The sequence below is a fragment of the Cydia pomonella genome, chromosome 18 (genome assembly GCF_033807575.1).
Source record: "Cydia pomonella isolate Wapato2018A chromosome 18, ilCydPomo1, whole genome shotgun sequence".
Lineage (NCBI taxonomy): Eukaryota > Metazoa > Arthropoda > Insecta > Lepidoptera > Tortricidae > Cydia > Cydia pomonella.
The window spans coordinates 4204660-4228443 of record NC_084720.1 but is presented as its reverse complement, the minus strand read 5'-3'; the positions used below and the strand labels follow the sequence as shown (position 1 = coordinate 4228443).

General features: G+C 39.7%; 1 protein-coding gene and 1 long non-coding RNA gene across 2 annotated transcripts in view; one reads left to right on the top strand and one right to left on the bottom strand.

Annotated features, from left to right (window-relative positions):
- Window positions 1-23784, bottom strand: part of LOC133527967 (uncharacterized) — an 86479-nt gene that overhangs the window by 61461 nt on the left and 1234 nt on the right. The window lies entirely within an intron of this gene.
- Window positions 90-23610, top strand: LOC133527965 (threonine--tRNA ligase 1, cytoplasmic). Its single transcript, XM_061865185.1, has 15 exons — window positions 90-214; window positions 1176-1420; window positions 3258-3429; window positions 4285-4362; window positions 5918-6067; window positions 6706-6813; window positions 7105-7251; window positions 7625-7734; window positions 8344-8499; window positions 12453-12630; window positions 14001-14123; window positions 15028-15206; window positions 16113-16287; window positions 18980-19094; window positions 21249-23610. Exons 1-15 carry the CDS (start codon window positions 164-166, stop codon window positions 21401-21403), a joined length of 2142 nt encoding a protein of 713 aa, XP_061721169.1. The 5' UTR covers window positions 90-163; the 3' UTR covers window positions 21404-23610.

The window sequence follows — 23784 nt, the reverse complement described above, 5'->3', positions numbered from 1 at the left end:
AATTGAAGACAAATTGTCTCATCTATAGAGCCCTGCAATAATATCATAATAATGGCAACACCGTGCCATTTGTCAAATATTTGCTTAATTTCCTCATTTCTGTCACTGTCACTGTCAGTACTGTCACGATACGGAACGGATCGGTATCGAAGATTTCGCCGCAATGGGAGACTCTGCTGCCGACGCAATCAAGGATCTTAACATAAACGACAAGGCAGGGCTTTAAACAAATTAATTCCAACCTAACAGCTATAGTTTTAATGCTCTGAGTGATGTTAAAGTTGTTCAGTTTTCGTAGAGTCAGCGTGCGGGGAGGCTATGCCACATGGGTAGGATTTCGTCATCAAACTTGAAGACCCATCATAACAATAACCCTTAACGTACCTATAGATTGCATTAAAAACTTTAGTCTGACTCGCCTACTTTTAGTTCTTGAATAACTGGATATGAACATGTAGATCACTTTATGATAGTTTTTCTTATATCGCTTTTAACCATATCTTTAGGCGTTCTTCGGTAGTTTGGATGCGTGCTTATATTATGAAAATATCATTCATCAAAAAGATACATATTTACCTGACTGTAATGACTAACTAAAATTAAATGTTACTACAGTCTACTTCAAACTATTTTTCAGTGATTGAATTCTAAAGCGCATGCATAATTCTTTAAAATACCTACTTCTACTTCGTGTCATCCACGATTATGCGCAGATTTGTCAAATCTAACCTTTAATATCATGACAATATGGGTCAAGGTATGCGTCTTCGTGAATTACACAATCTATATCTACTTATTATATTCTTAAAAATTACTTTTATTTGCCTCACCCAATTTTAATATGTTTTTTATGTGTACTATACTCACCATATGAAATACTATATATTTGAAGTAACAAACAAGTAAATGATACATGTCCAGAGATACATACATCAAATATACATTACCCCAAATGAAGTAGAGAATAGTCAAAGATATTATTTCCTCAAACAATGTAAACTCCATATAACTTCACTCTATATGATTCACTCCCTAGAACGTCAACATTTGTTGGCTATAGTTGGTTTACTTTAGTATTAATTTCTCTCTATATAATGAAAACTCTCTATAGCGTCAAAATACCTCTTCTTTAATTTCACCTTGATCCTGCCATAAACTTTAAAGTCTTGTTTCAGTCAAAAACCAAAGCAATGAAGGAGAAAAAGAAGAAAACGGAAGACTCTGGTGGTGTGTCTGAGCTCAACCCTTGGCCTGAGTTCATACAAAAGAGGATTACCCTGTGGGACAAATACAAAGTGCAGTATGCCGATGAGTTGGCAAAGAAACCTGATGTCAGTATTGTTGTTACATTGCCGGATGGAAAGACGGTTGAGGCTAAAGCTTGGAGGACTACGCCTTATGATGTGGCCAAGGGAATCAGGTAATTGGTTAATATGTTATTCTCTTGACAACAAGGTAAGTATGGTAAACCTCATTAATTAATTCTTAAGGAAATGAACAAAGTATTATCCTAAGCTACCAGGCTAATTACACAAAATTAAGTAAAATGTTGCATGCTACTTACTTTAAGACCAAGCACGCACCATGATTTTATTTTCACAGAAAGTTCACTGCAGGTACTGCAATGGAAAAGTCAGTAATTTGTTCATTCTCAACATGGATTTTATATCAGTGTCTTGCCTTGTGATATTGCTTTTTTAGGGTTCCATACCCAAAGGGTCAAACGGGACCCTATTACTGAGACTTCGGTGTCCGTCTGTCACCAGGCTGTATCTCCTGAACCGTGATAGTTAGCCAGTTGAAATTTCTACAGATTATGTATTTCTGTTGCCGCTATAACAACAAATACTAAAAACAGAATAAAACAAATATTTCTTTCCAATCTCGAGGTTCTCATCCAATCACCGAAGTTAAGCAATGTCGGGCGGAGTCAGTACTTGGATGGGTGACCGTTTTTAAAGATAATGGTACGAAACCCTTCCTGTGCGAGCCCGACTCCCACTTGACCGGTTTTTTCTTAAATATTAAATTTACGAGATATCGCTGGTGGCCTAGTGGTGAGAGCGCGCGACTTGCAATCTGAAGGTGGGTTCAAACCCCAGCTCGTACCAATGAGTTTTTCGGAACTTATATGTATGAAATATTGTTTGATATTTACCAGTCGCTTTTCAGTGAAGGAAAACATCGTGAGGAAACCAGACTAACCCCAATAAGGCCTAGTTTACCAGGTCAAATGGCAGTCGCTTTCATAAAAACTCCTACTGCCTACGCCAATTCTTGGGATTTGTTGCCAAGCGGACCCCATGCCAGCTCCCATGAGCTATTGCATAATGCCAGGGCAATGCGAGGAAGAAGATGATGATTACATTTGAATATGTTCATGGAGTATCTGACAGTTTTTGTTACGTCTTATCTTGACTCCTTGGCAGCTGATATCGCTATGTCTTTTCCAAGCCTAAAGATTTAAAGAGTGTCATTAAATTTAGTGCTAATCATTCTTAATTTGTGCATGATATCTTGGGTATTTTTGCTGTAATTTGCTAATCTTCCTAAGTCAAAAAAGCCATAAGATTAGTTTTTTTTACAAATATCGATATTTGGCTTGAATGAAGAGATCTTATCTTGCTCAACAAATGATTTATATGAAAAGCTGCATATTTTGTTTGCTCGTGTACTCGCACCCCTAACTAGAAAATTATGTTATTTAATGCTCCCAAGCGAGTTTTGGAGTCAGTTGTAAGTATTTATAACCAAATATTAAAACCTTACTACTAATTTAATAAAATAAAAAAATATACGTAAGTAAAAATGATAATGGTAAATATATGTGTCTTCTAGTATAATTATCTCCTGAAATTAATAGCATAAAATATATTGGTGTTGTAGTAACCTAATAAATTAAGTCTTGTCTGAGAAATCATAAATAATATTAGTCATAAGTGGAAACTGTATTGGCTGTGAAATTAATTATTTTATTGTAATATTTTGCCTGTTTGTTTCCCAAGTTTAAATAAAATAAAAACAAAAATAAAATTTGCCGATCACATTAAATATCAAAAAATATCCTTGTCCAATTTTTTTTTTAATTGGTGGATAGACAATTTAAGAGTTCTTGGTCATGCTTAGAAATTCACTCAAATATAAAAAAACGAAACAGCCTTCTTCTATGCTTTTCATCATTAATTAAAGAACTTCTTTTACCCTCACTACTTTGAGTAAGAAAATTTCCAGAAGTACAAACTGCATGTCCGTTTCAGTCAAGGCCTGGCCGACTCCACTATCATCGCGCGAGTGAACAACGAGCTCTGGGACCTGGACAGACCGCTGGAAGGGGACTGCAAGCTGGAGCTCCTCCGATGGGACAACACAGATGCGCAGGCTGTGTTTTGGCACTCTTCAGCACATATGCTGGGCGAGGCTATGGAGAGGGTAAGTGTCCACTATCAAGAACTAGGCTCCAAGCCATAGCCAAGGTAACAGTCACTATACCCTGTTTTCTTTAAGATAAGATATTTTCTAACCTCAAAAGTAGTGCTAATTAATTAACTGGCCGCGTAGCCAACACGCAAATCGCTTACACTCCGTAGCGATCGAAACGCAACTGTCACTGTCGCACTAATATGGAAGAGTGACAGAGAGACACGAAGCGTTTCGTTGTCGTAGCGATAGCGATTGTCACCTTGGCTAGGCCGGATGGACAGCTGAAGCTGCGTTTTTTTGCGCGTGATTTGCGCCACTTTGGAAGCTATTTCATTGACTAATTAATTTTTCTCAAACTTGCAATGAACTTGCTTGAAATTAGGTCTGGGAATAGGTACTACGTATCTGGTGCGATGGGTGGAGATGATATGTAAAGGAATTTCATACAGCCTTACATACATAGGCCTGTAAACAAACCTTCTTTTGTTTTTAAACCATTGACATATATCTAAGGACGGGCCTTACGGTTAATAAGAATGGGGCCAGTACAGCGGTGTCATGCACACGAATTCCAGCCAATCGTGCAGTATGACGCCACAACGCGATTGGTTGACGAGTTCGCGTAACGCGCGCGATTGGCCGCAACTAGTTGCGTTAGACTGCACGATTAGCTCGAATTTGTAAGTGACACCACTGAACTAGCACCATTCTTAGTGCCCGTAAGGCCCGTCTTTAGATATATGTCAATGTTTTAAACGTCAAATGTGACACAACGTCATCTAATAGTAGTAGATTCGTAATTTGTTTTTACCCAACCCTTCGTTTCCCGGTCTCTATAGTAATGTACTATTTATTTATGTACAGGTATACGGCGGTTGCTTATGTTACGGGCCCCCCATCGAAGAGGGATTTTACTACGACATGTATTATCCCGAGAAAGGAGTAAGTTATTTAGCTATTTAAAACATATAACCTCTATTTGAATATGGTGTCTAATTTATTAATACTCTACAAATATCAAATATCAAACATTTATTCAGCAAATAGGCCACAGGGGCACTTTTACATGTCCATTTTTACAAATAATAAATTAAAAAAAAAAAACAATTACAAATATCGAATCTATGAAATAATAAATACTTTATTAGAGATGTATACTGTCTCTAAATGTCAAATTACACAAAAAAAAAACTATGATAAAAAAATAAAACCATAAAATACTAAAATTCTTTAGAGATATATAAGTCTCTAAGTGTCAGAGATAAAATATAAAAAATATATTAAATTATCCTTAGAGATGTAGAGGGTCGCCAAGGCTTGAATTCTTATATAAATAATTAAAAGACAAAAAAATTAAAACAGACAAGAACCGAATGAAGTGTCTCACGTTAATGTCACTCAAAAGTAAAGTTACATACTTTAACATAACCTGTACCCCGTGTAAGCTTAAACAGACCGGTCTCCACTACATGAATATAATTATTTTATTTTGTTTTTGATCAACTCATTTATTGGGCGGGCTATATGCGTTTATATTTCAATTTTTTCTACACACTCGTAAACCATACCATTATACTTGTATATAGTTCAAGTCATTCACGATGACGCGCATATTTGACAAATTCATAGATAGTAGGATAGTATAGATGTGCTATACCGCGTGCGCCCGTGAGGGACAGAACATGCGACAAAATAAAAACACGTTTTTACATTCCTGACAACATATCAAAAACAACACGGGTAATCTGTTGCTCACCATAAACCATACTAAAATTTACTGTGGGGAATAAAAAATTAAACTGACAAGGACAAACAATATACACATACGACAATCGCGTATCGCGTTCTGTCAGCCCCCCCCCCCCCCCGCCTCATGCCCAATCCATACTAAATACTAGATTCATGGACAAATATAAACTTTAATAACATGACATCACGAGTGTATGTGTCTATACCCATATTCCACATGATATTAAATTAAGAATCTCACTCTCTATAGATACTGAAAAAAAAAGATTTTTTTAGTATTTAATTTAATCCCTGATTTTCTGAACAAAAAATTTCTGAATATTTGACATATTGAACTGAAAGGTACCACATTGTCGGTTGACGATAAGGTTGATTTGAAATTGAAGATTTTTGAAAATACAGTCTTGTTGACAACCGACAATAAGTACCCTTTTGGTCTTGGAGGTTTTAACAACTGGAGTCGCCTTTAAGAGCTTACCCCTCTGTCGAAAACCTCGGCCAATGGTCTTATTTATTGTATATTTGTACGCCATACATTTGACGTGCCCTTCCCCGCAAAATTCGGCAGACTGCTTTGTACAGAAAATTACAGACAAGGCGTCTCCAGTTGTAAAATTCTCCAAGCTTTTAGTTGAAAACTGCACATATATTCAGTAACTATACATATTCAGACTTAGATCCTGTGGAATAGCTGAAAGTTGGTTAAACTACAGCATATTTTGATATCCATCTTTTTTAACTCTTCCAGATCTCATCCACAGACTTCCACGTCCTGGAAGGTCTGGTAAAGAAGATCGCCAAGGAGAAACAACCGTTTGAACGCCTGGAGCTCACCAAGGAACAGCTGCTTGAAATGTTTGACTATAACCCGTTCAAAGTGAGGATCCTCAAAGAGAAGGTAAAATATAATTTATATAATATCAAAAAGAGCATTTGAAATAGAGGTGGATTGTCGGAGAAAACATTGTAGCCACAGTAAATTTACTGCCATCCTTCGACACATGATTAAAACTTTTAGAACGCCATTTCAATTTATGATTTTATTATGTAAAATAATTCTAAGCGCAGGTACTTTTATACTGTATTATATTGATGTATTTGATCATTTACCATTTAATATATTTTGATTTATATAATTTTGACTACCTATATACCTAATAAGACATTGCATGATTAGTTTTAGCAATGACCTGTATTTTGACATGGTAGATGTAACGTTCTGTTGTTACTTGGCCAAATAAAGAAACTTGAACTTGAACTTCATTTTGATCCTTCTTTGACTAATATGTGTTCAATTTGTTAAATATCAAAAAGTGGCGCGGGGTCATGATTTCGTCGCTTAGATACTTTCAGACAACACAAAGCCTTAACTGTTGTAAGCAGGACCAGTGCTACAGATCCATTTAAAATAATACATTGGCAATATTTAAAATTTAATATGTTTAATAACGTTTAAATCGAATAATCAATACTTTAGTGTTTCAAAGTCAAAAAAGATAATATTCTATGACATACAAAATGAAACTTTCTCAATAGGTGAACACACCTACCACGACGGTGTACCGCTGCGGGCCGCTCATCGACCTGTGCCGGGGACCCCACGTCAGGCACACCGGCAAGGTCAAGGCCGTCAAGGTCACTAAGGTATGTAATTAACTTTTACATGTATTTATTACCTATTTATCTGCAGGGCGTTTAGCCATACTCAGAGTGGTGAATGTTTAGCTATGCTTAGAGAGGTGAATGTTTAGTCATACTTAGAGAGGTGAATGTTTAGCTATACTTAGAGAGGTGAATGTTTAGCTATATATAGGTCAATCATATTGAATAATTTGTACTATGAAATCAGCATCGAACGTCGGAGAAAAAAACTGTCTAATAGAAGAAAATCGTCATTTGATCCGCCGAACTACATGAAACAACCTTAACTTTCAGAACTCGGCAACATACTGGGAAGGCAAAGCTGACGCGGAAAGCCTACAGCGTATTTACGGAGTATCGTTCCCTGAACCCAAACAGCTTAAGGAGTGGGAGACCATTCAGGAGGAGGCCGCTAAGAGGGATCACAGGAAAATAGGCAGGGTAAGGCATGCTACTTTTTATTTTTTATGTGTATGGTTGTAGTACCTACCCGTTTTTAAATGGTGATGATGCTTTTTACAGCAATTACCCTACTAGCGATTTAAATAAATAATATAGGACATTATTACAGTTGACTAAGCCCCACAGTAAGCTGAAGAAAGCTTGTGTTGTGGGTACGTAATATATAAATAGTTAAATACATAGAAAACACCCAAGACTCAATAACAATCCATGCTCATCACTCAAATAAATTCCCTTACCGGGATTTGAACCCAGAACCATCAGCTTCATAGGCAGGGTCACTACCCACTAGGTCAGAACGGTCATCAAAAGAATCTAAAGATTTCCGTATTATTTATATGTATATTTTCAGGAGCAAGAGTTGTATTTCTTCCACGAGTTATCACCAGGATCCTGCTTCTTCCAACCCCGAGGCGCACACATTTACAACACTCTGGTCAACTTTATACGCGAGCAGTATAGGTATGTATGTGTGTTGGCACCTTTTGGAGCATTCCACGGGCTGTTCCGGACGCATTTTTTTATTTTATTATGGCAACAAACAGTCATTACATCAAAAGATACAATAAATGGACTACGGAGAAGACAAACAGTGCCGAAACATTTTTCAAGTTATATTGTGGAAACATTATAGGAGTTGATACTGAGTGGTAAATAGATTCATCGTGCAACACAACAGACAGGTTTACAGAATTTAAACTGATCTATTACTTTGTATACATATATGAATAATATTTTTATTGGAAACCTTCCGCTGTCAGTTAAGTTGCCGACGAAATCTGGCATTTTATTTCTTGTGTTGCGACTTTTTTTCGGCGTTTCAAGCAGGCGATTATTTTTTCTGTGCATATTTTTGACTATAAGCCACAGAAAAGAAAAGGAAACTTTCTTGTGGCTGCAAATCTTCAGAAATTCGACGTAAATTGTACGGGACAGTGGTAGACAATTTCATGGACCAAATCCAAAAATTTTGGTCGAAACGCCCGTGATATTGACCCACGTAGCTAATTGTTCTCGCTATAATGATACTCGATAGTAGTTTCTATATGAGTATATGACGTTTGTTACCAGGATCCGAGGCTTCACAGAGGTGGTGACGCCGAATATCTACAACGCGAAGCTGTGGCAGACGTCGGGCCACTGGGCGCATTACGCCGAGAACATGTTCTCCTTTGACGTGGAGAAGGAAACCTTCGCTCTGAAGCCCATGAACTGTCCCGGACATTGGTGAGTACATCTATATGACCAGGATCCGAGGTTTTCACCGAACGTCTACAAGAAGCCGTGGCAGACGTCGGGCCACTGGGCGCATTACGCCGAGAACATGTTCTCCTTTGACGTGGAGAAGGAAACCTTCGCTCTGAAGCCCATGAACTGTCCTGGACATTGGTGAGTACATCTATATGACCAGGATCCGAGGTTTTCACCGAACGTCTACAAGAAGCCGTGGCAGACGTCGGGCCACTGGGCGCATTACGCCGAGAACATGTTCTCCTTTGACGTGGAGAAGGAAACCTTCGCTCTGTACCCATGAACTGTCCCGGACATTGGTGAGTACATCTATATGACCAGGATCCGAGGTTTTCACCGAACGTCTACAAGAAGCCGTGGCAGACGTCGGGCCACTGGGCGCATTACGCCGAGAACATGTTCTCCTTTGACGTGGAGAAGGAAACCTTCGCTCTGAAGCCCATGAACTGTCCCGGACATTGGTGAGTACATCTATATGACCAGGATCCGAGGTTTTCACCGAACGTCTACAAGAAGCCGTGGCAGACGTCGGGCCACTGGGCGCATTACGCCGAGAACATGTTCTCCTTTGACGTGGAGAAGGAAACCTTCGCTCTGAAGCCCATGAACTGTCCCGGACATTGGTGAGTACATCTATATGACCAGGATCCGAGGTTTTCACCGAACGTCTACAAGAAGCCGTGGCAGACGTCGGGCCACTGGGCGCATTACGCCGAGAACATGTTCTCCTTTGACGTGGAGAAGGAAACCTTCGCTCTGAAGCCCATGAACTGTCCCGGACATTGGTGAGTACATCTATATGACCAGGATCCGAGGTTTTCACCGAACGTCTACAAGAAGCCGTGGCAGACGTCGGGCCACTGGGCGCATTACGCCGAGAACATGTTCTCCTTTGACGTGGAGAAGGAAACCTTCGCTCTGAAGCCCATGAACTGTCCCGGACATTGGTGAGTACATCTATATGACCAGGATCCGAGGTTTTCACCGAACGTCTACAAGAAGCCGTGGTAGACGTCGGGCCACTGGGCGCATTACGCCGAGAACATGTTCTCCTTTGACGTGGAGAAGGAAACCTTCGCTCTGAAGCCCATGAACTGTCCCGGACATTGGTGAGTACATCTATATGACCAGGATCCGAGGTTTTCACCGAACGTCTACAAGAAGCCGTGGCAGACGTCGGGCCACTGGGCGCATTACGCCGAGAACATGTTCTCCTTTGACGTGGAGAAGGAAACCTTCGCTCTGAAGCCCATGAACTGTCCCGGACATTGGTGAGTACATCTATATGACCAGGATCCGAGGTTTTCACCGAACGTCTACAAGAAGCCGTGGCAGACGTCGGGCCACTGGGCGCATTACGCCGAGAACATGTTCTCCTTTGACGTGGAGAAGGAAACCTTCGCTCTGAAGCCCATGAACTGTCCCGGACATTGGTGAGTGTACGTGTATTGACCAGGATCCAAGGTTTCCACCGAATATCTACAAGAAGCGGGGGCTTTATTTCATAGTGATAGGGTTCAAATTTGCATAACTTCTAAGACCCTTGTGCCTTATAAACTTTTAAAAGACTTCCACGTAGACGAAGTCGCGGGCGGGTTGTAGCGAAGTTCTGTATAGATCGTGTCATGACGACGCGCGCCTTGACTCTTAATATCATGTGATTAAAGGTTACATTTGACAAATCTACGCCTCATCGTGGATGACACGAAATATATTCAAACGTTTTTAGCGTTTAAAGAATCTTCCTCGTAAGGCCCACCGTACAACATTTTCCTATTTTTTTTATTTTTTGCTCCAATAACAAGACATTACATTTATTCAGGGACCATTTTTTTTTTTATTTGAACCATGTTATGTAGTAAAATTTCGTTAGTTTGAGAAAGCAATCAAACAAAACAAATGCTACTTTATTTGGTTTATGAAATGTTCTAATTAGATTGAAACGGAGTGTACATTCTAATGCTCATTGGGCCTTAATCCTTCGTATGCTGCCTGTCAAATTTGATCATTGATAAAGTGACCTTCACATTCAAGGGAGTCCCTAACGCCAATGACCTTCGATTTGAATCCCTTACTTAAAAAAAAAATTGGAGCTTATCATCAAAGCCCGGATGACGGGAGAAATTATGTGTTGACGTCTCAGTAGTTGCGAGAACACACATATAAAAAAGCACGCTGTACTGGACCACCGTTATGAAATTCAGAAATATTATAGTTGTAAACAAAATTAAAATGAACTGTATATTTATTTATTTAATCTTTATTGCACAAAAGAAAAACAATCTTATAGTACAAAAGGCGGACTTAATGCCACGAGGCATTCTCTACCAGTCCACCTTAAGGCTAAGCAGAGAGATTGAGAGTGGTGCTACAATTACAATAGAAAACAAATCAAACAAAAATACATAAAATAACATATACATACAAATATAATACATACATACATATATTTTTGTATTTTTTTTTTTTTGTAATTTTCATAATATACAATTAACATTTTTTCTAAATTATCTTAACAGTTCGAGATTAAATAAATTTTGTGTTTTCGTTGAAACTGCCTGCTGTGCCTTTTGTTTCTGATGTCTCTTTGTATGGAAAATTTGGTATGTGACATTTTGATTTCACATTTTGTACAAAAGAAAGTTTCACCTCGACCTTTTATATATTCCGCGTAATCGGCTATGTCATTGAGGTATAGGTAGAACTGGAGTCGGTACCTCTAACAAAATGTTTATTAATTATGTGTTAACATTTCGCAGATGTAACACGTGGGTACTAATGATTACTTAACTTATTGTTTGCAGAATATATACACAATAATGATATATTACTCTTTATCTCGTAATTTTTTGTAGTGTTTTTTTCATATTTTACTCTATAAGCGCGTTTTGATCAAAATTGCTACGCGTACTAGAGTCAAATAGAAAGAGTTTTATGACTATTTTTGTTAATTTTAATGTCGTCCGTGTCATATATGTATCACAATTTTAATACATTTGTAAGGAAATAAATAGTAAATAATAATAAATATTATAGGACATTATTACACAAATTGACTAAGTCCCACAGTAAGCTCAATAAGGCTTGTGTTGTGAGTACTTAGACATCAGCTTCGTAGGCAGGGTCACTACCCACTAGGCCAAACCGGTCGTCAAATACATTTACATACATTTTATCTAGATTCTTTACAGTGAGTATGAAGGCAGAAAATGAACAGTTCTCATAACAGTTTCGCCTCTGGCTAGCTACACAGCTATGCTTATTCTTTAGCTTAGTGACAGACGTCAAACGCCGAAAATGGCGGACACAATTTGTTCTCGACATGTCGTCGTCGGATCGTCATGTCCAAAATAAACACATTTTTCGTCACTAGATTGTTGTTATAATTCTATCTATAGTGCAAATGTAGGAGTAACGGCTCAAAACTAGTAAAAAGTCGATGAAAACCGCGGGGCGCCCCTTAAAACAATACATTTAATTTAATTCCCACGCACGGATCCGTGTCTAAGCATACGAGGGGTTAAGAGGTTAAGACACCAGCGACAGTACTTGTCCGACTACGTGTGTTTTAAACATCATATTGACGACCGGTCTGGCCTAGTGGGTAGTGACCCTGCCTACGAAGCCGATGGTCCCGCGTTCAAATCCTGGTAAGGGCATTTATTCGTGTGATAAGCATGGATATTTGTTCCTGAGTCATGGGTGTTTTCTATGTATTTAAGTATTTATAAATATTGATATATTATATATATCGTTGTCCAAGTACCCTGAACACAAGTATTATTGAGCTTACTGTGGAACTTAGTCAATTTGTGTAACCGTGTCGTACTAAGTACCCTCAACACAAGTCTTATTGAGCTTACTTGTAGGACTTAGTCAATTTGTGTAACCGTGTCCTATAATATTTATTTATTGAATTATATTTGCAGCCTGATGTTCGACAACCGCACGCGCTCGTGGCGCGAGCTGCCGCTGCGGCTGGCGGACTTCGGCGTGCTGCACCGCAACGAGCTCAGCGGCGCGCTCACCGGCCTCACGCGCGTGCGCCGCTTCCAGCAGGACGACGCGCACATCTTCTGCGCCCAACAACACATCGAGAAGGAGATGGTAAATCTATAGAACATCTCTTTTCTTTTCAGTCGTTTCGCTCTTGACAGCGGTCGTGGGCACGTTGAGGCGTCCATGTGTGCCATCTCTCTGTTTGCAGACTGTCTGGCGCAGTCTGACACGCGGTTTCCCCCTGCGGGTTTCACCTGATCAGTCCAGCGCATAGGTGGCCTGCCGCGTGATCTGGTTCCCTGTACTTTTCCTTGCACGACCAGCCGTTCTATGGAGTTATTATCACGCCTAGAGACAAAACATACGCTTCACGTAAATTGACTGGCTACGACTTTCGGGCGGGCAAAGCGGGTAGTATTATTTGACGCGTGAACTCGCTCGGCCGGCCTTCTCTCGCATCGGGAGCATGTCTCAGTGGTGACGTTCCATTCCTTCTCCCTTAAGATGAAAGTGGAGGACCCGCAATAAATCGCCTTTTCATACAAACGTAGTCCTCATTTTCCTCTCCTTTGGCACAATTTTTGGTATGTTCCGACGCTGACGCTCACCCTCGGGCCTTCGACCCTCAGGTTTGCTTTTTAAAACAAACAAGGACATGGTGACTAACTAACTATGGAACCTTGGTCCTATGCCGCAACGAGCTGACTTTGTTTTTAAATATATATTTTTTGGAGTAATAGAAAATAAACAACTCACCGCCCGCAGCCCTCGTGCTCGCTAAAGGCACGAAGGCATTCTTATTCAACTTGATCGTGTGAACTCCCGTAGAGAGCGTGTTTCTGACCTTCATGTTCCTTCATCATCATCATCATTTAAGAGCATGGCTCTTGTCGGTGGAGTAGACGCCAGGTTTCGCGGTCCTCGGGCAAGTTCTTTAGGTCCCTGTAAGACAAGACATTTGCTTTTCCTTTTAGTTGCTGCGTGTAACTTGCTCGTGGTTTTCCTCTTCCTCTTCTACCTTCGATCTTGCCTTCCAAAATAGTTTCAGAGAAAGTGTCGTGTCTTATCAAGTGACCTATTATCATCTTTCCTCGTCTATTCTCTATGGTCCTCACTAGGTTTCTTCTCTCTCCAACAATTCGGAGCACTTCCTCGTTCGTTTTTTTCTCAGTCCAACTTATTCTCTCCATTCTTCTCCACGACCACATCTCAAAAGCCTCTAATCGTTTCCTATCCTTCTGCCTCATCGTCCTTCGCATGGGCCGAAAAACATTGGGCCTTCAGCCCTTAGATTCTAAGAACTTACCGTGGTAGAAAACTCTAAATCTTCACGCATATCGGCCTCGCTTTAATCCTTGAAAGGTATAGGCCCCAGATGTGTGATTCTCCGTCAGAATTGTTTAATTTAAAGCTACATTTTTACTACTATACTCGTATTAATATTCGAATATCTGTACTAATACACTATTAATTGCCAGGTGGGGTGCCTAGAGTTCCTAGAAGCCGTGTACTCTACGTTCGGGTTCACATTCCAACTGAAGCTGTCCACGCGGCCGGAGAAGTACCTCGGGGAGCTCGCCTCTTGGAACGAAGCTGAAAAGGTACGCACATACGTTGTTAGTCCGATGAACTATAGTAATTGCGAGTCCCCTTTGTGCGAGACAATATGAATAAAAGGAGTCCTGGTCCTGACCGTGTCTCCACATTGAAACAACTCTGTAACTCTTCTTAAATTTATTTTATCTCCACCAAATCTTACTAAATTTTTTAGTCATTGAAAAGTCGAATTCTTATCTTGTTCTTATTCTATTGTTTCCATATACTCATAGATAACAGAGTAAAAAAAAACTAAAGAGTTTCAATATATCTATAACATTGTGTTCGGTTATGAACACCCTCCAATGATTGGCCCCCTTCGACCTTATTTTAAAGCAACAGTGGACAGTAGTTAATTATTTAAAAAAATAATGAATAAGGCTTGTGATTGATCTAAGGCCTGAGGTACACTTGTAAGTTTTACTTACGTAAGTAGGGACACAGCTATACTATAGAGTGAGAGATGAATATCGTTATCTCATTCTAACAAATAGCTTTGTCCTTACTTACGTAAGTAAAACTTACAAGTGTATCTCAAGCGTAAACGCTAAAGCGCCCGCGGCACGATTTTAAATCTATTATCACAAACGTCATTGGCGATACTTATAAACGCGCTTCAAGCCTCCCTTTGTTATTAATTTTTTGTCATTGTTTTTTTTTATCTTTTTTATTTGTAATAACTTTATAAAACATTAACTAAATTTGTTGTTATAGCGGCAACAGAAATACATCATCTGTGAAAATTTCAACTGTGACAGACGGACGGTCAGCGGAGTCTTAGTAATAGGGTCCCGTTTTACCCTTTGGGAACCCTAAAAAATAAGGACTATCTGGCAAAAATGTGCCTCTGCTTCTTATTTCGTAAACTACAGTGAACCTTTCGAAATTTTTATCACTATTTGTTTCCAGGCGTTAGAAGACTCCTTGAACAAATTTGGTAAGCCGTGGCAACTGAACCCGGGTGACGGGGCGTTCTACGGCCCTAAGATCGACATCACTATACAGGATGCCTTGAGGAGATCCCACCAATGTGCGACCATACAGCTGGATTTCCAGCTACCTGAGAGATTCAACCTGAGCTACGTCAGGTAGGCTCGACATATGGCAATACGGTCCTAAGAGTGACATCACTATACAGGTTGCCTTATCGAGATCCCGCCAGTGTGCGACCATACAGCTGTATTTCCAACTAGCTCAGAGATTTAAACCTGAGCTACGTCAGGTAAGTTTTTGTAATACGGCTCTAAGACTCTACATATGGCACTACGGCTTTAAGATGACAGTCACTATATATCATGGCTTCAGGAGCTCCACCACTGTGATAGCTGGATTTCGAGCTAACGGAGCGATTCAATCTGAGCTACGTCAGGTAGGTTTTTGTAATAGCCTTCATTGCCATATGTAGAGGCTCTAAGACTCTACATATGGCACTATGGCTTTAAGATGAAAGTCACTATACAGAATGCTTTGAGGAGATCTTATTAATGTGCGACAATACAGCTGGATTTCCAACTAACTGAGAGATTCAACCTGAGCTACGTCAGGTAGGCTCTACATATGGCTCTATAGCCCTAAGAAAGATTGACACTACTATACAAGATGCCTTGAGGAGATCTCACCAATGTGCGACCATACAGCTGTGTTTCCAACTACCTGCGAGATTCAACTTAAACTTATTCAACTTAATAGAAAAATAAGAAGTAATAGAGTGCTCACTCCATACATCAGTTTTGGTACCTAAATGCTTATTATATTCGCAGTCGACGTCTAGCATCGAGTTGCTGAACTCTCAGTACTGCTACTAGACAATAGATATCGCGGCAAACAAAAAGTCTAATGCTCAACGATTTTCCGCTAATATTATAACCAGAGTAAGCGTAGGAGTTGGAAATAGAGTTTCGGTTTGTATTTTTAAGTGTCCTGTTTTACCAAAGTGTGTACAAAAGTAACTTTGTACTTCTGTATGGAATACATTTTTATTCCGTTTTCGACAGTGAGAGTGGCGAGAAGAAACGTCCGGTGATCATCCACCGCGCGATCCTGGGCTCCGTGGAGCGCGTGGTGGCCATCCTGGGCGAGTCGTACGCCGGCAAGTGGCCCTTCTGGCTCAGCCCGCGCCAGGCGCGCGTCGTGCCCGTCGGGCCCGCCTTCGACGATTACGCGGTCAAGGTAGCGTACTCACTACGATTCATATACACGGTGTAACATTAGGAAACCGAAACATTTTAACAGTATACACGGTGTAACATTAGGAAACCGAAACATTTTAACAGTATACACGGTGTAACATTAGGAAACCGAAACATTTTAACAGTATACACGGTGTAACATTAGGAAACCGAAACATTTTAACAGTGAATTAATTTTTAACAAGCAGAAACGTATGCAATCGATGCTATTAACGATGTTATTATTAGTGTAACGTTCTTAAGGTAGATGTCGCTAGGGTCCCCTAGTGGTGGAAAAATTTGCTGCCTATGGATGAGGTCTTGGTGGCTCAGATGGCAGAGCGCTGGAGTATCGATCCAGAGGCCGTGAGTTCGAGTCTCACCCGAGACAGTAATTTTTCCACTTCACGTTTAGAGACTAAAATATCATGTAATTTTTTCTGGATTTCGCCTAGTTCCAGAGTTAATAGCAATTAAAAAAATATATCTTTTCATTGTAACTTAGTGCAAAACTACTTTTTGATCGCGATGATGCCATTATGGGGCGTAGTCTAAATATCCCTATTGATAGATCTCAAAAAGTGACAAATAACCTTTGCAAAAAGTAAGTTTTACAAAAAAAAACAAAAAAAATAATTTTGAGTTGCAGGTTTACTATTAACTTTTTATGAACATGTACAAATATGTACATTCAAATTAAAAAAAAAAAAAAACACAAAACGCCAGTTACGAAAAGAGATACCTCAGCCCTCCAAATAACCTGTTTACACGAAATAACCACAAACAAACAAACAAACAATAATTTATTTGCAGAAAAAGGGTAAAGATTACATGTGTTAGTGTAAAAGAAATACGTTTCACCTTTTCCAACTGTTTTAAACAGTATGCAAATACAGAAGGTATTCATTAGAATTTAAATACTCAGGATAACATTAGAGTAACATAACATCAGTAAAAAAAAAAGAGGCAGTAATATAGAGAGTAAGAATCAGTTGGAATCAGAATACAATTAGAAGACAGTAAATAGTTTAAGAAATTGTTGTAATATCATCACTCCGTATGGTTCATAAAATCATTTACAATTTTACATTATAAAAACAGCGATCAGTGAGCCAATATCTCAGTTTTTTAGTAAATTCCTTGCCATCGAGTGCTTTTATTTGTACTGGTAATTTATTGTATATTACAATACTCGCATTGTAAGCGTTCCTTCTGTAAATGTCAGTCATGCAGCGCGGTTGATTTAGAATATTTTTGTATTGTGGTCTAGGGTTACTTGAACAATATATATCAGAACGTTTAACATAGTATTTTGGAAACCTTTTAACAAAATTAAAAATTTTTTGAATGTAAATACATGCTAAAGGTAAGATATTGAGCTTTTTAAACAATGGTCTACAGCTACTGCCCATTTTAGCGTTACATATTGCTCGAACACATTTTTTTTGTAATTTGAATGCTCTTTCCACATCCACAGAGTTACCCCATAGGATAACACCATAGTTGAGAATAGATGAGACGTAACCGTGGTAAGCTGTAAGGGCCGCTTCATAGGACACAGATTGACGTAGTTTTCTTAGGGCGAAAATGAAACGGTCTAGTTTTTTACACACTGAACTAATATGTTCTCTCCAGTTTAGTGAGGAGTCAATATTTAAACCTAAATATTTTATGATACTACTCTTCTGCAAGGGAATGTTGTCAATATTAATATTAATTTGTGGCGGAGTTGTTTTAGAAGAATGAAATTGCATATATTGCGTTTTACTCATATTGATTAGAAGATTATTATCCAGTATCCAATCATTCATGTCTGTCAAGGCTTCGTTACAATATAGGATTGTGAATGAATGAATGAAAGTTTATTTGAATCAAACAAGCGTATATACATAGCGTGCGTGGTGCGTGAAGCACCGCATTTTGAAATAATCCACAAAAAGGTCTTCTTTGAAAAGGCCTCAAGTTTCTTGTCTGTTTATGATACGTATCCTGACGGATTTTTAGTCATGTTTTTGCTTTTTTTAGAACCACTTTTTTGCTCTATACTGCATAATCGAAATTTGAACCCTCGTTTTTTGATCACCACACAAATATGAAATGTTAAAGAATTCAAGTTTCAACATAAGAAATATTGTAAAAATCTGAGTGGCTCACTCCGCGATGTCGTCGCGCTACAAGTACATGCGGCCCGCACCAGATCTGGAGGCCTACCGCGAAAACTAAAATTCGCCAATTGCGGGGATTTTCCTCTTTTACTCTCTCTAAGACGTCATTAGAGTGACAGAGAAAATGCCCGCAATTGACGAACTTCGATTTTCGCGGTAGGCCCCTTAGTGTCTAGCAGCAGCGGTTGCCGCGCGGTGCATCTCTTCCGAACGGACGCCTGCTCGCACGTGCGCCACCTTGCGGTCATATCCGTCGTAATAATAGCGTTTTGTTAGAGTGAACCTTCTGTACGTAGTACTTTTATTTATTCTGTGGTCGAGTAACTCTAACGAAACTCAAAGACTCCATTAATACACTAAGGCGAAGAATCTTATTTATTTTAAATTTTCAAGTGTTGCTCATCATCATCATCATATCAGCCTTTTATCGCCCACTGCTGAGCATAGGCCTCTCTTCTAGTACGCCCCTTATCCCGGTCCCGAGCCAGCTCACCTTTTTCAAGTGTTGGTATGCATATGTTTACTCAGGTGAACGAGCAGCTATACGCCGCTGGGTTCATGTCGGAGGCCGACACAGACGCGGGTGACACGCTCAACAAGAAAGTGCGGAACGCTCAGCTCGCGCAATTCAACTACATCCTGGGTGAGTGTTGACACGACGAAATAGGATACTATATACTACACTAAGTACTACATGAATGAATGAATTTTATTTCATAAACATCAATTTACATAGATTTCCTTAAATTAGAAACTCTGCTTCCTAAATAGGTATAACATGGTTGGCAAACGAACTTCCAACGGTCCAAGTTCACACAGACTGGTCGGAGCGCGATACAAATTGTCGACCAACCATACCACGCGGTCGGAAACTACAAAGTTTGGTCGGAGGCTCGTTGCAAACCGCGTAGTAGTCGCTTTTCAGCAACGCTATGAAGTGGGTTCATGTCGCAGGCCGTCGCGGGCGACACGTTCAACAAGAAAGTGCGGAACGCTCAGCTCGCGCAATTCAACTACATACTGGGTGTGTTGATATTACTAAATAGGATTACTAAATCCCAAGTACTGCAGGGTTGGCAACGAACTTTAACGGTCCAAGGTCACACAGACTGTTCGGAGCGCGATACAAATTGTCGACTAACCATACCACGCGGTCGGAAACTACCAAGTTCACAGTGGTGGGAGGCCCGTTGCAAACCGCGTGGTAGTCACTTTTCGGTTGACCGTCGGTTGTCAATAAGGCGGCTGTTTCAATATAGCTTTAATTTGAAATCAACCTTATCGACAACTAACAATGTGAGCCGTTTTGGTTTAAAACGTCATATAATATGACCTGTCCTTACCGCTATTTGACTTTGCAATACAGTTTATTACCAATAGTATCCGCAGCCGGGTTTCTACGGGTGTCTTTAGTTTCGTTTTATGATATTTGACGTAAAGGGCCTCTATAGATCGTGTCATTCACGAAGACGCTTAATGTCATGTTATTAACCTTTTGAACGACACGCCTATCGTACGCGGCGTGTAATCGTGAACCTTGTCGGTATGCATGAAGGTTGATATGGGGCTGTCGCCGCGCGCGTCATATGACGTCTTTGGCGGTCAAAAGGTTAAAGGTTAGATTACGGAAGGTAGAGGCAAGGAACAGAATCTCCATATGCCAAAAAGTGTCCGACAATAAACCATATAGGTGGCGCTACAATAGCTAGAATACTTGAGAAAAAAATCTAACCATAGACAGCGCACTTCACTCCGTCAATAACGCCTAGGTTCTTAGCTACTCTAGCGCTACTCTGGAGAGATTTGGAACTATGATTTATAGCTGATAGCTGGACACTCTTGCAACAATTCTGCCTAAGGAGTTTCTGTTCCTTGACTCTACCTACCATAGGTTAGATTTTTCTGCGACATTAACTAGAGTCTGGCTAACCAAATATTGTTGACAGATATTTCCTTGTTGTATTGCCAATTGTCTATAATTTAAAAAAAAAGCTACAAGTCTGTTGTCAATTTATGTCATTCATTTAAATTGTGCGCGGTTTATAAGGGGTTTATTTCAGTTTATTTTAAATAATATTAATAATGACTATACCGAGGGAGGTCCGGAAACTATTATTTAACCTCGTAAATAATTACGACAATGTGCGAAGTCGACGTGAAGCGTTGTTGTATAACGAAAGACTGCAATGTTTACAAGTCGTAAACAATTTAGTAGGTTGGTGCTCTATTAATATTTTGATACTTTAAGTACTAGTTTTAACATTTGCCTATAACTGTGATTAAGTACGTGAATTTCTTAATACCTGAATCTCATGAACAGGACAAGCGTGTAAAGAATCGGATAAACTGGAAGTTCTGGAAAATATCAATAAAATCAAAACATTGGAACGTAACGAGTTACTGAAAACCAATATTTAGAAAAAATCTGTGGAGTGCCTGGTCAGTAGTAATTCGACATATAAATATAAAATATATAAAAATATCTTGGCGAAACATGTCTATACATATATGTCTTTGTACTTTACATAGTGCATGTCAACGTATATTTAACTCATTTCCTTAGGTACCTTACGTGTGCACAGAAAATAAAAAATATTTTCTAGTATCAAAACTATTATTCCTACTACACAAAGTGTGACCAGCCCAAGATTTTTTGAATTTCCCGCCGAAAATGTATGTAATATTTCAGTAGTCACTCTAGCGCGTCGTGATGACACGATTGGCGCGCCATCTGTAAAATACTTCGACCAACCCCATTGCTTACTTTCCTCACCCATAACATTTTTTTTTATTCCAGTGGTGGGCGAGCGCGAGAAGTCCTCGGGCACCGTGAACGTGCGTACCCGAGATAACAAGGTGCACGGCGAAATGTCCATCGAAGCACTCATAGAACACTTCAACACCCTCGTCAAGGACAAGACATTGGCCGAAGACAGCCAGTTACTCAAGTAACCTTGAACTTTTGACCTATATTCCGTACAGGGTGACCCACGGGTCCATTGAACCTCTTAACCCTTCTACCGCCAAAAACATCAACTGACGCACGCGGAAACAGCCCAATATCAACCTTATATTCACTACTAATTACGATACCTTTAGGGCCCTTGCACACCGCGTATTCCATGAAGCAGTTTGCGTTAGTCGCGATACAAACGCGCGTTTGCATCGATACACACGCAGGTCACGGCGCGTTTGTCTTGATGCCGGGGTTTCCTTGTCTACGAAAAACGCATACTCATAGTGTTGTGTTCCTGCCGGTAAGTAAGGTTGCCAGAGCTCAACGAGGGGGGGGGGGTTTAGGGTCGGCAACGCGCATGTAACTCCTCTGGAGTTGCAGGCGTACATAGGCTACGGAGACTGCTTACCATCAGGCGGGCCGTATGCTTGTTTGCCACCGACGTAGTATTAAAAAAAAACGCATTTTGCTAAGTTGGGTCCATTTCGTGATGCGCACTTAATGTTCTGGGGACCTACCGCGGAAACCGAAATTCGCTAATTGCGGGGATCTTTCTCTTTTACTCCCACTAAGACGTAGAATGACAGAGAAAAATTTATAGCCCTGTTCTTCTGTACTTGTACATGTTTGTGACTGTCACGAATAATGTATTTAATCGTTATCATTTGGCCAGCGCGTCTTTATCGATACAAATGCGCGTTGTAAGCGCGTTAGCATCGCGTCTGTTTAGTAATAAGTTTTTGGCAAAAATAAATTTTTTGGTACAAGCTTTTATCGCTGACTGTATTTTTCATTCCACGGTTAACTAATTCTCATCGAGACAGTTCTAAAAACCCCAAACACGATTAGGTGGCCTTGTTTTATCAGAGTTCCTATGGCTACCTCCTGTCTCCATCATCAGATCAGCTCCGTCATAATAATATTGCACTGTCATCCGATTTATACATTCATGCAAAATTCCAGCTCAATCAGAAACCGGGAAGTGGATCAAATTTAACTTGCAAGATTTGATTACAGACCGACAGACACAACGGGGCAGGTGAAACTAAATAAAAGCTTCTAAAAACGCGCGTCGACGGCGTCTGCGTCGATGTAGGTGTGCAAAGGTCTAAAAGCTGCGTGTGACTCGCGTGCGAATTGCGTGTGTATCAATACCAGTGATCGGAACTATGGGAGTAAAACTTTAACAAAACTTGTTAAGCGGACATAAAATAGTGCATACAGGCCTAAAAATATTCATGTCCATAGGGATAGGAATAGTATAGTACTAACAGCCATAAAAATATTTACATTCATAGATATTCGAATATTTTTAAGACTAAGCACTCTTTTTACGTCCGCTTCATAAGTTTTGTTAAAGTTTTACTCCCATAGTTCCGTACCCCTAGTGTAAATATTTTCGACAGCGAAACGTGACGTACGCGTTTGCGTTAAGTGTCATTTTGTATGAGATTTTTGACTTTCCAAAACGTCCCGCTTGGCGCGCTGTTCAAAAACCCATACAAAATGAGACTTAACGCAAACGCGTACGTCACGTTTCGAAATCGAATTTATTTACACTAGGGGTACAGATCACTGATCAATACATACGCGCGTCGACGACGCATAAAAAAATGCGGTGTGCATACGCCCTTAGGTGATCTTGGCGTGCAAAAGGAAAGGCTCTATATTCACGACGCTATAATTTCCAGTCTTCTGATTCGGTTAGAATAAGTTTTCTTTTTTTATCACATTTTAATGTAGTAATTTATTTAGCGTATCTCGAAAGACAAACCCTCTTATTCATAAACGTGTACTAAAGTTACGATGCCGCTAATAATCGTTTATCCCTTTCCATCATACCGATACGTCGGAAAGGGACAAACGATTATTAGCGGCATCGTAATTTTAGTACACGTTTATGAATAAGGGGGTTATTGTTTTTAAAACATGTGTGCATTTCTTGCATTTAATTTATGAAAGTATCGTTAGTTGACAATATACTGGATTGATTTAAGTCTTATAAAAGTGTTATTGTAATGTGAACCTTAACCCAAGCAAAAAAGACTTAAATTTATTCTGTTAAAAAGAAAAAAAACAAACTACTTTGTATATGAGTAATGTGAGAGATGTTAATACACAAAAAATATAATTCTATACAATACTGTATTTTCAGTCATATGTCTAAGCCATGGTGGTTAATAAAAATGCTTTTATTTATAAATTCGTTGTTTTTATTTCATCCGTGCTTATAATCTATACAAACACCTGTAATTGTATAAAAATATTTGGCAACGCGTATAGGGACCGTGCGCGTTGGAGGGTCTGCCATCTTGTGGCCTGAATCGGAACCATAAACATGCACATGTACGCGTCACGTGTTTTCTTGTGCATAGTA

Excerpts from the sequence above, each read along its gene's own strand:
- LOC133527965 (XM_061865185.1), top strand. The coding sequence starts at position 164 with ATGGGAGACTCTGCTGCCGACGCAATCAAGGATCTTAACATAAACGAC. Across the intron at positions 1,421-3,257 it reads GATGTGGCCAAGGGAATCAG|TCAAGGCCTGGCCGACTCCA; the intron begins GTAATTGGTTAA and ends TGTCCGTTTCAG. Across the intron at positions 6,814-7,104 it reads AGGCCGTCAAGGTCACTAAG|AACTCGGCAACATACTGGGA; the intron begins GTATGTAATTAA and ends CTTAACTTTCAG.